Source organism: Medicago truncatula, chromosome 1, assembly GCF_003473485.1.
Source record: "Medicago truncatula cultivar Jemalong A17 chromosome 1, MtrunA17r5.0-ANR, whole genome shotgun sequence".
Taxonomy (NCBI): Eukaryota; Viridiplantae; Streptophyta; class Magnoliopsida; order Fabales; family Fabaceae; genus Medicago; species Medicago truncatula.
In genome coordinates this window covers 11,202,903-11,214,931 of record NC_053042.1, presented here as the reverse complement: position 1 = coordinate 11,214,931, position 12,029 = coordinate 11,202,903, and the positions used below count along the sequence as shown (strand labels likewise).

The following is a 12,029-nucleotide window of genomic DNA, read 5'->3' as shown; positions in this document are numbered from 1 at the left end:
CTTGTTTGAGCATGTTTTTTTAATATCTTTCCAGATCTGTTGTTTTTTGAGTTTGCTTTTTGATTAATGTTTTAAATATTTAGTGTTTTCTTTTAATCTGTTCATAAATGATTACAGCTTCCTTTGGCAATTGTAGCCATTGGTGGCCTACTTTCAACAAAAGAAAAACAATGATTGTTACTTAGTTATGATGGCCTACCTTACTATACTTGAAACCATGCATTTTGTATTTTGGTGTATATCCAGAGGACTATGCTATTAATCACAGGAGATTAACTCGACATGGATAGCTGAAGGGTTTGTTAAATTGGAAGAGAGCAAGAACAATTCACATTTCCGTGCTATTCATGTTTTTGAAAAAGGTGGATTCTTGGAGCCTTTCCTGGGTAAATTGTGTGCAAAGTCTAGAGTTTTGAAGGCACTTATATGCAAGGTACATCGTTGAATCGTATTCCTGAAAATTTGGGGAATCTTTTTCACTTGAAGTACGTAAACCTGAGGAATGCAAAAGTACAGGTTCTTCGTAAATCTGTTGGTGAGCTACAGAACTTAAGAGGCAATGGATTTAAGAGAAACACTTGTGCATGAAATACCAAATGTTATAAACAAGCTGACAAAGTTACGAAATTTTCTTGCTTTCCATCGTTACTATGAAGAAAAATATTCTGTTTTGGGCTTTATAACTGGTGTGCTTATGGAAAAAGGTATTAAAAACTTGACTTCCCTTCAAAATATGTGTTATGTGGAGGTAGATCATGGGGGAGTAGATCTTATAGAAGAGATGAAAATGTTAAGGCAGTTAAGAAAGTTAGGTTTAAGGCGTGTGAAAAGAGAACTTGTGAATGCATTAAGTGCTGCAATAGAAGAGATGCAACACCTTGAATCACTTAATATCACTGCAATTGCAGAGGATGAAATTATTGACTTGACCTTACCCAAACTTCGGCGACTTCATTTGAAAGCTAGACTTGATAAGTTGCCTGATTGGATTCCAAATCTTGAGTGTATTGTTTAGATAAGGCTAGCTTTATCCAAGCTGAAAGATGATCCAATGCAGTCACTGAAAAACTTGCCAAATCTGCTGAAGCTCTCTGTGGGAGAATGCCTGTGATGGTGATCATTTGCATTTTCAAGATGGAGGATTTCAAAAATGGAAATAACTGATTCTTAGTTACTTGAATGGAGTGAATCATATCCTTATAGAGAAAGGAGCTTTGCTCTCTCTTGAACATCTTAAATTGGAAAAGATCCCCCAACTAAAGGTGGTACCCTCTGGCATCAAACACTTGGATAAACTCAAAGCCATTGACTTAGTTGATATGCCAGATGAATTTGTTAAGAGCATTGATCCAGATGAAGGACAAGACCGCTGGATTATCAAGCATGTTTCTATTGTATTCATTCGTCAATGGTTTGGCCCGAAATTCTATGATTATGAGATTCGCACTATTAACTCATCCTCCAAGGAGTCCTGAACAACTGAGAATGCTAAGGTGTCTAGCTAGCTTCAAAAGAAGAAGGTACCTTTCCTCTGATCAAATAATGATTCTCTTATTTATCTTTACAATTCCCGACTTTTTCACTATTCTTTCTCTTATATATCTTTTTAGACGCGTTTTTAATATTTATCTTTACAACTCCCGAGTTTTTCACTATTCTTTCTCTTATATATCTTTCTGCGATAATAGCTCAGAACTACCACCCATCACCATGGCCGCAACATAACCACGTTCACAAAGCTATGTTGCTTTGTAAAACTACTACACATATAAAAGATGAATTATGCTAGCTGCACACTCTCTAACAGACACTTTTTTAAAGAAAATTCAAATTGCATAAGAAATTTCAATGTCTTGTGAAACTTTCAAAGAATGAAGTGGCTTATTATTGTTTTTCTAAAAAAACTTTGATGTGCTATTGTATAAAGCATTCACTAGAAATCTGTTTTATATTGTTTTAAAATGTTTAATTTAGTTGACAATTGTATGAGATAACTGACTCAATTGTTTCTTGTATAAATTTGGACAGAATTTGGGTTCTCAATGATACCGCTCAAAGATGGCAGATTTTGTTCTTCATTCCATCTATGGTACTTCAATTCAAAATAAAATATTTCCTTCTCTGCCTGCAACTATCAAGTAAAATGCGGACTCCGTTCACTTAGTGACTTTGGCTTTTCAATTTTAGTTTTGTCATTTGTGGTGTTTTATAATTTGGTTGTGGAAACTTCGATTCAAAACCTTGTAATCAAGACCTATTTCTGGATTCCATTCACATGTCATTTTGACATTTCTTTCCCACTTTCCATTTGTGTGTTAAAGATTAATGGGAGCTTTTCTTCCACCCTTGTAATTGTAATCAAAACTACTTCAAGTTAATTTGAATAAATATGTACATTTTTCTAACCAAGAATCCTTATCTAGGTGTAAATTTAGATGTGTGGTTGATTTGAAGTTAATCAGAAGGACATGTATGTGTCTCCGCCATCATTTCCTCATACTTTTGAAAGCTGAAAAATACCTTATATATGGTCTAAACTGACCTCAGGGCCTAGTTTCAGCTCTATGCGACATCATCGCCAACTATGGAGGAATAATCCATACATTTAAAGTCAGACACTTGCTCTTCATCTACACATCAGGTTTCATCACTGCATATTTTCTAATATAGTTGACTCTCTGCTGATGCGGAATAATCCAAATTCATGCAACAGTTCAAGAAATCACTTGCTGCCAAATTTTCTTCAAAGGATCATTTTCCGTGAACTCACTTATTAAGTGTTGAAATTAGTCCTACCTCCACTGAACTAAGCAACACTACAACAGGCAACTTATTGGATGAGCTACCTTGACAGTTTCTAAACTGATTTCAACATCATTGGCCACTTTCTATTTCCTTCTTTACTGGTGCTACACTAGACTCAACATGTGACAAAGTATTTAACCTCTAAATGATCAACTGTATCGATACTAGGTATTAAATAAAATGCTGATTTCGGAGGAGACATCGAAGACACAAACATCACTTTAGTCCTAATGTGATTTCACAAACTGGTAAAAAGCAATCTACAGTTGCAAGCTCTTCAACATAGGCTAAGTACAAAACAATAGCTACAACCACTAATCCAACAGCTAGAAATCAGTGTTCAATTGATTGATACACCTAAAACCTACTCAGACAACTTATTGATGTAATAACCCTTCATTTCATTCCTACATGAAACTCTTGATCGTAAATTATCATTTGGCACGTGACCTGCTAGCAGCCAAGCAACTCAATGTTTCTCTCATGCAACAAGTCACCAATTGGCAGACCTCCCGACTAAACCATTTTCTTCCTCGAACCATAATTTCGTAAAATGCTCATTACTAGGTCAACTGACAAACCTGCACAACAATCCCACAACATAGGCACTGTTGAATCTAATGCAATCAGTGACATACATGAAGCTGCCGATGATGGTTGCATATTATGATTGTGTCACACTTTCACCGTGTTCTTAAATAGTTCTACACTTGAACCCCAGTGAATAAATGGGGAAAAAAATTATATACGTGGTCTATCCTTACAAGACATCAATTCTCGTAATAGAGCTACATGCAAACAAACAAAATACATATGCTTTCAAATTGGACAAGTTTTCTTTCATTAATACAATAAAAGAACAGTACATACATACTCATTCAATATAGTGGTTCTTATTCTCTTAGCTTTACAATAAATAATAATAAGCAATGACCCTTAACATAATAAGTAAAAATGAATAAAAAAAAGATATGGAAAGACACTTGTGTGTTGTGTTAGTTACTTAGTTTGAGAGGAACAATTCGAAGTGGTTGAGCCTTTTGTAGAGTAATCCCAAATTTATCATCCATGTTCATATCTTCTGGTTTCATGCCACCTTCAAGCTCCCAATCAAATGAGTTAATCAGTGAACCCAACATTAACATTAACATCCTATTAGCCAATTGCAAACCTGGACAAATTCTCCTCCCACCACCAAATGGAGCAACCTCATAATTCCTTCCTTTCACATCAATATCCGATCCCATAAACCTTTCTGGAGAGAACAAAGTTGGATTCTCCCACAATGTTGGATCCTTACAAATTGTCCACATATTAACTAGCACTTGTGCATCTTTTGGAATAGTGTAGCCACATATCTCAACATCTCTCTCAGCTTTTCTTGGTAGTAAAAATGGAACTGGTGGATGCTTTCTAAGTGTCTCTTTTATTATTGCATGTAAGTATGGGAGATTAGAGATATTTGACTCTTCAAGTGGCACACCGCACCCAATCGTTTCTTCCAACTCTTTCTTAGCTTTTCGCATAGCTTCAGGATTGTTGATAAGCTCCGCCATTGCCCATTCTAATGTTGATGTTGTTGTATCTGTTCCGGCAACAAATATATCCTATATAGAGTTAAACATAACTCATTCATTAAGTGAACCTTCGAACTAGATCACAATTTGATTATAATTCTAAATTAATGATTGGAAAGAAACTTGGAAAAATTATACTTACAAGTGATAGATGGTGTATCATATTTTTGTCCATAAACTCATTCAACTTAGAAATGTTGAGCATGGCATCTAACATGTCTTTGCATGTGTCTACACATGTGCCTTCCCTCATCTTCAAACGTTGATTAATCAAGTCTTCAAAGATGTCTAACACTTTTCTTACATTTTTTGTTTGTCTTCTTTTTAGGCCTTGTGGATCAAGCATATTCAATACAGGAAAAAAATCTGCCACATTTGGTGTTCCTGCAAGTTTGGTAATATCGGTCGCCAAATCCTTAAACTCTCCAGCTGCACCATTAGATTGAATCAAATCTACAGAGAAAATAGTGTTTGATAATAAATTGATGGTAGTCTTGAACACTATTGTTCCAATATCTATTGCTTCACCAATATCTATGTCTTCAAATTAATGTTGACAACTTTGAAGAAATGCACGTATTAGGTACGTACATAGACCGAGTCTATACATGATCAATTACATGCATACTCTTGTGTAGTGTGAGCCAATTCAAAAGAAAGAAATCCAAGAATTAGGTATGAGCTTTGTTGTTAAAGATAATGCATAAGATATGCAAGGTTGGGGTTCAAATCACAGACACCACAAAAAAAATATCATACTTTCATCGAGATTATTGTCAATATCATACTTCCATCAAGATTATTGCCAATAATAACTTTCATCGAGATTATTGTCAATAATAAATCAAAATTTCTCTAATATTGATCTTTCATTGAAATTATTATCAATAATAAATCAAAACTTCTCTAATATTGAACATATAATTTATTTCATATATTAATAACTAAAGAAACTATGTTTTTTCAATAAATACTTTCATTTTTAATTTGTGAATAAGTTCAACTTGTAAACTTTAAACTAGAGTTTAAATATTATATTTTGATAGAACTAGAGCTTAAATTTTTGTAGAGTATAATTAGCTATTATTGATTAACGTGGGTTGGTAACCTCTAAACCCAACAATTAAAAGTCATGTTATTTTGGTCAAGATCCAAATTGGGTTCTTTTGTTGTCAAAAAATAATTAGCTTGGCTTGCATGATGATTATGACTTGTTAAAGCCATTGACTTGGCTAAATTATGCTATTATCGTTCTTTTTCCGTACCTCATCCACCAACCATGTTATGTTACACACATTTTCTTTTAGTCAGTTTGTGAAAAAAAAGTTTTGCTTTGTCCTTTTCCATTTGAACAAAAAATATCAATTAGTTAATTTAACCAAAAGATACTAACTATTACTAAGCCTATATTAAAATCCCCTAAAAAAACCTATATTAAAGTTTATATTTCCGCTAAACTTTTTATTTACATCCTCTCTATTTCTTTCTTCCACTTTACTCTTACTGTTTCTCTATTATTTTCATATGTGTTTTCTTTGGATGGCAATGGCCCCAAAGGGCAAGCTATTATAAACATGTTCGCATATCCGTGTTCATAAAAAATATATATCTGAACTTATTGTTAGCATGTATTTTCATCTGTGCATTTCTACAGGAAAGATGAACGTTTAAAGTTGCAAAATTATAAAAGTCCAAGATAGAGGTTTGATGGTTTCGATAGGCTATCGTTTCAGTAGGATTCTTTGTTTTTGACTAAGGAAGATTTTAAATCCTTTTTCAGAGTCAAGTTCAAAGGTTCAGACATATGGAAAACATGCAGAAATTGTCAAAGAGATTTAGTTTCTAGTCGTTGGTCTATGCAGTTAGTTTTTCATAGGAAAAACGGGTCACAAATCACTATTACAGAATTCTAAAACTCAAAGTACCCGGTGTAGAGAGAAAATAGTCATAAAATGTATGTAAAGATTTGATGAATCATTTACATTTCAATGCAATGCAATTACTGTTTCTTTAAGTTCCTTTGCTTTTAAAATTCCAAGTCTTTTAACACTTTAATCTTTAAACATACTATTGATTTATGTTGAAAAACAGTTATCTTCATTCTTAAAATAGTTTTCTTCATCCTGTTCATAAACAAGCCCATGAATATGATGAACATATATTTTCTGGAAAAAGATTGCACAACGTGTCATAGGATTTTTAGTTTGATCCTACAAATAACATCCTAAAACTAGTCTTGTTGTTTACCAAAAACACCGGTATACTCATACCTTCGTGGGTAGCAACTATATCGTTTGTCCTCATACCCTATAGACATCTAAGTGCTCGTACCTGCACCCATTATCCGCGTTTAACATTGAATGGACAATAAAAAACAAAAGAAACATAACAAATATGATCCAAATTTTTTCAAATTGACGTATAAAATATTACACGTAATAGTGTTTTGCCAAGTAAAAAAATATTCAAAGTTTGTAGAAAAAAAATGCATATTACGATAAATTAAAAATATAATATTTCAACTAGAGTTTAAATATTATATTTAAATATGATCCAACCTATTTTAAATTGACGTATTAAATATAACACATAACAATACTTTGCCAAGTAAAAAACATTCAAAGTTTGTACGAAAAAATTGCATATTACGATAAATTTTAAATAAAATTAAATCATAAACTTGTGACTCCTTCCTTAGCTCATGTAACTTTGTCACGACCCACCTTTGAGTCATGACCGGCGTACAGGCTAACACAAACTCATGAAAAATATAGTCTAGCAAGCCTAGGAAACTATAACACTTACACCTTTCCAAAATAATGAAATTTTTGTAATGACTCACACATTTCCACAACACTTCAACATAACTAATATCATTTATCTCTTTTCACTATTTGTACATAAATACTTAAACCACATTATTCCCATTAAAGAGTGTAGTTATTATATGTTATATATATATATGTTAAAAAGTTATAAAATCTTAATAAGAATGTGAATGTTTGTCTTTCATTTCATGTGTAAATATTGTCTGGGAAATTCTAATGAGTGTTCACAGAGCATTCTTTAAGAGTTTAAAATAGTAAGATTTTATAAAAGTATGTGTATTCATTGTATTGAAAATTAAAATGTTTAACTTTTTAAATAAATACATTGAAATAATTTCTTTATTTGAAATCCTTAAAGAGTGTCATAAGGGAACTCGTTAGCAAGATCCATATTGTTTTAGTGGTATATAAGTCTAAATAATATTATAAATTATATATACGCGGGCTTTGGGCAGGATGGGCATTAGAATGTCTATACCCACACTTATACGCATTCAAATTTTTGGATAATTACTCGAGCCCAAACTCAAATACATAAATGCAGATATTTATCCGTTTGTTGTATGTATTTTTTCTTGTGTCCATTGGGTTTCGGTCGAGTTGTCTTTCCTAATATTTTCTCATGTTAATTAAGCTTTTCATTTCTTTCTCCTTTTTTTTAATATATCATTGTTCTTTTTATATAAATTTTTTTATATCTTTTCCAACACTAAAATCGGCGAGGTTGTAAAGAGTTTTGAGGTCTTTATCAAAATATGAGTTTGTACCCTATTTTAACTCTTCTACATATATGAAAATAGTAGAAGATATATATTCATACTTTAATATAGGCTTAGTTAGTAAACTAATTGGTTAAATTAACTAATTGATATTCTTTGTTCAAATAGAAAAAGACAAATTAAAGCGATTTTTTTAAAAAATAAAATGACTAAATAATATGTTCGTGTAACATAATTGGAGGATGAGGTACGGTAAAAGAACCTTAACAAGTCATGAACCAGGTCAATGGCCCTTAACAAGTCATAATCAATTAATCTTCATGTATAAAAAATTAGGTTCAAGAAAATGAGAAGACCATCCCTTGCGTAATGACAAGACTATGTCTTAGTACATTACATAGATTCTTCTTTCTTTCCATATTTTCCATTTTCACCATTAATTTAATTCTTCCTCTTAGCGATGATAATGGCTTAAACCCATGTTCACGTAATGAAACACATTAAGAGCAGCCAAGCTAATTATTTTCTGACAACAAAAGAACCCAATTTGGATCTTGACCAAAATAACAAGACTTTTAATTGTTGGGTTTAGAGGTTACCAACCCACGTTAATCAATAATAGCTAACATACAGCAAGTTTAAATTATAGTCTAAACAAATTTAAGCTCTAGTTGTATCAAAATATAATACTTAAATTCTAGTTTAAAGTGTACAAAACTTGAAGTTATTCTCCCAAATAAAAAATAGAACTATTTTTCAAAAATATAGCTTCTTTAGTTATTAGTATATTAATTAAATATAGACAAATCTTGATTTATTGTTGATAATAATCTTAATGAAAGTATAATTGGGATTACAATTCAAAAAAATTAATTTTAATTTAATTAATCCATGCATATTTCTTTTTCTTTTTTTGGTACAAAAATCTTGCATATTTGTTGGACTTTACCTAATTGGTTTTGGTTTTTAATTGGGCTGACAAAAAATATGTATAGACTCGGTCTATGTACATAAATAATACGTGTGTATTTTCTAATTTCTTCAAAATAGACAATTAACATTAAGTTGATTTGAACCTACATAGGAATTAGTCCGTACCAAGTAGTGGGATTATTATTATAATAATTTTAATTCAACTTGTGTTTGAGGGATCATGTATAAATAGAAGTTGAAGGCAAAAGGAGAAGCATCAACCAAACACTCTAAAGTATCTTCTCTCATTCCCATACCATAATTTGTCATAGCACAAATATTCACTCTCACATTAAAATCGTAACACTAGAAAATATGAACTTTTTCAGTTGTACACTTGTTCTTGTGTTAACATGTGCATTCATTCATGTTTTTTGCTTACTACTTAAAAGAACAACAAAACCAACCTATAAGCTTCCACCAGGACCTTCCCCTCTTCCCATCATAGGGAACCTCCTTGAATTAGGACAAAAGCCCCACAAATCATTGGCTAAACTTGCCAAAATATATGGTCCTTTAATGAGTCTCAAGCTAGGGCAAATAACCACTGTTGTTATCTCTTCATCAACAATGGCCAAACAAGTTCTTCTCACCAATGACAAATTCTTGTCAAATAGGACTGTTCCACAATCTGTGTCAGTTCTCAACCATGACCAATATAGTCTTGCATTCACACCCATTTCACCTCTTTGGAAGGAATTGAGAAAAATATGCAACACTCAATTACTTTCTCATAAGAGTCTTGATGCTAGTCAAGATGTTAGGCGCATGAAAATTCGACAACTTCTTAGTGATATTCATCAAAGCAGTCAAATTGGTGAAGCAATAGACATTGGAACAATAGTGTTCAAGACTACCATCAATTTATTATCAAACACTATTTTCTCTGTAGATTTGATTCAATCTAATGGTGCAGCTGGAGAGTTTAAGGATTTGGCGACGGATATTACAAAACTTGCAGGAACACCAAATGTGGCAGATTTTTTTCCTGTATTGAAGATGCTTGATCCACAAGGCCTAAAAAGAAGACAAACAAAAAATGTAACAAAAGTGTTGGACATCTTTGGAGACTTGATTAATCAACGTTTGGAGAAGAGGGAATGCACAAGGGTAGACACATGCAAAGACATGCTAGATGCCATGCTCAATATTTCTAAGGATAATGAGTTTATGGACAAAAATATGATCCAACATCTATCACTTGTAAGTATAATTTTTCTAAGTTTCCTTCCAATCATTAATTAGAATTAGAATTAATTGTGATGATCTAGTTCAACAATTCACTTAATTAATGTGAGTTATGGTTTACTCTATATAGGATATATTTGTTGCGGGAACGGATACTACAACATCAACATTAGAATGGGCAATGACGGAGCTTATCAACAATCCTGAAGCTATGCGAAAAGCTAAGAAAGAGTTGGAAGAAACGATCGGGTGCGGTGTGCCACTTGAAGAGTCAAATATCTCTGATCTCCCATACTTACATGCAATAATAAAAGAGACACTTAGAAAGCATCCACCAGTTCCATTTTTACTACCAAGAAAAGCTGAGAGAGATGTTGAGATATGTGGTTACACTATTCCAAAAGATGCACAAGTGCTAGTTAATATGTGGACAATTTGTAAGGATCCAACATTGTGGGAGAATCCAACTTTGTTCTCTCCAGAAAGGTTTATGGGATCGGATATTGATGTGAAAGGAAGGAATTATGAGGTTGCTCCATTTGGTGGTGGGAGGAGAATTTGTCCAGGTTTGCAATTGGCTAATAGGATGTTAATGTTAATGTTGGGTTCACTGATTAACTCATTTGATTGGGAGCTTGAAGGTGGCATGAAACCAGAAGATATGAACATGGATGATAAATTTGGGATTACTCTACAAAAGGCTCAACCCCTTCGAATTGTTCCTCTCAAACTAAGTAACTAACACAAGTGTTTTTCCATATCTTTTGCTTCATTTTTACTTGCTATGTTAAGGGTCATTGCTTATTATTTATTGTGAATGTAAGAAAATAAGAATGATATTACTTTGAATGAATATTTTGTTAATTAGTATATTGTATTAATCCAATTTAAATGTATATGTATTGTATTTGTTTTTGCTATGAGTTCTATAGGAATCACATTACCAAGAATGCTAACAACACACTTTCTAACTCACTCTCTTTGATTGGTTAAAATTTACATAAGTTCCACCAAATCAAAGTGAATGTGTTCAAAAGTGTGTTAAAATGTTTGTTGATAGCATTTATCTCGCATAATAATTACGCTCTTTAAGCTAAAGTACATTGCCATAAAAGATAATTGAGTGACATTTAAGGGCAAACTTGTCGCCAGCCAGAGTCTTGCTGGCGGTGGACACAGTTTGGAGCCAAATGACAACATTCTCAAGGTGTTTTTCTGCCATGATGAACGAAAATTGTTGTAAAAAATGAATTTTGTACAATATGTCTCTAAAATTTTGATGATAACAAAGTATAAAAGAATAATTAGATATACTAATATGTGTTCAAGCATGCATGACCATGGAATATTTTGGTTTTGAAAAGGTAATGAGCACATTTAAGAGCGTCTCAAATTTGTGAGAAGCTGAAGCTTTGGAACAGACTTTTAATAGCACGAGCATCTGAAGGACTGAGACTCTGAAAGCCAAGTCAGCATCAGAAGCATCTGACTGGTTTTGTCGTCTTCTGATGGAAGGTCGCTATCATACATTGATAGTAAAGTTTGTCTTCTTCTAATCACGTGTAGAAACAAATAAAACTTCAAGGATAAAGGGAACGAAACATATAATTCCAATTGATGAAAAGGAGTTTAAAATGACCTTTCAATGATATTAACCAGATCAAGAAACATTCTAACGTCTCTGACCAAAGCTTCTCAAGGACTAAAATTTATGCGTTGCCACTCTCCAACGTCTTTCAGATTTCCCTCTGTATAAGGAGTTGAAGACTTGAAAACATAATAACTCTCTGAAACTTTTGCAAGTATCCTTACTCTATCAAAATAAAAAACGCACAAACACTTAGATAATTTCTTATAAACTTTCATATCTTAGAAATTCTTAAGTCCTAGAGTCCAATCTGAATTGTATTTGATTACACCTATGCTTGTATATTAAGTGT

The 12,029-nt window shown here is 32.6% G+C and overlaps 2 protein-coding genes across 2 annotated transcripts; one reads left to right on the top strand and one right to left on the bottom strand.

The window, feature by feature from the left end:
* Positions 1-3,800: 3,800 nt before the first annotated feature.
* On the bottom strand, positions 3,801-6,723 carry LOC11430371 (geraniol 8-hydroxylase). The gene is made up of 3 exons (XM_039830044.1): positions 6,714-6,723; positions 4,525-4,922; positions 3,801-4,412 (listed from the first exon to the last, which is right to left on the bottom strand). The coding sequence occupies exons 1-3, from the start codon at positions 6,721-6,723 to the stop codon at positions 3,801-3,803; spliced, it is 1,020 nt and encodes a 339-aa protein (XP_039685978.1).
* A 2,493-nt stretch (positions 6,724-9,216) lies between these two features.
* LOC11429266 (geraniol 8-hydroxylase) lies at positions 9,217-10,831 on the top strand. The gene is made up of 2 exons (XM_003589612.3): positions 9,217-10,104; positions 10,220-10,831. Exons 1-2 carry the CDS (start codon positions 9,217-9,219, stop codon positions 10,829-10,831), a joined length of 1,500 nt encoding a protein of 499 aa, XP_003589660.2.
* The last annotated feature ends 1,198 nt before the right edge of the window (positions 10,832-12,029 follow it).

What these genes read in the sequence shown, in the direction of transcription:
- LOC11430371 (XM_039830044.1), bottom strand. An exon ending in TGATACACCATCTATCACTT is followed by an intron (nt 4,413 to 4,524) that starts GTAAGTATAATT and finishes AACTCTATATAG; the next exon opens with GATATATTTGTTGCCGGAAC.
- LOC11429266 (XM_003589612.3), top strand. Translation starts at nt 9,217, where the DNA reads ATGAACTTTTTCAGTTGTACACTTGTTCTTGTGTTAACATGTGCATTC. An exon ending in TGATCCAACATCTATCACTT is followed by an intron (nt 10,105 to 10,219) that starts GTAAGTATAATT and finishes TACTCTATATAG; the next exon opens with GATATATTTGTTGCGGGAAC.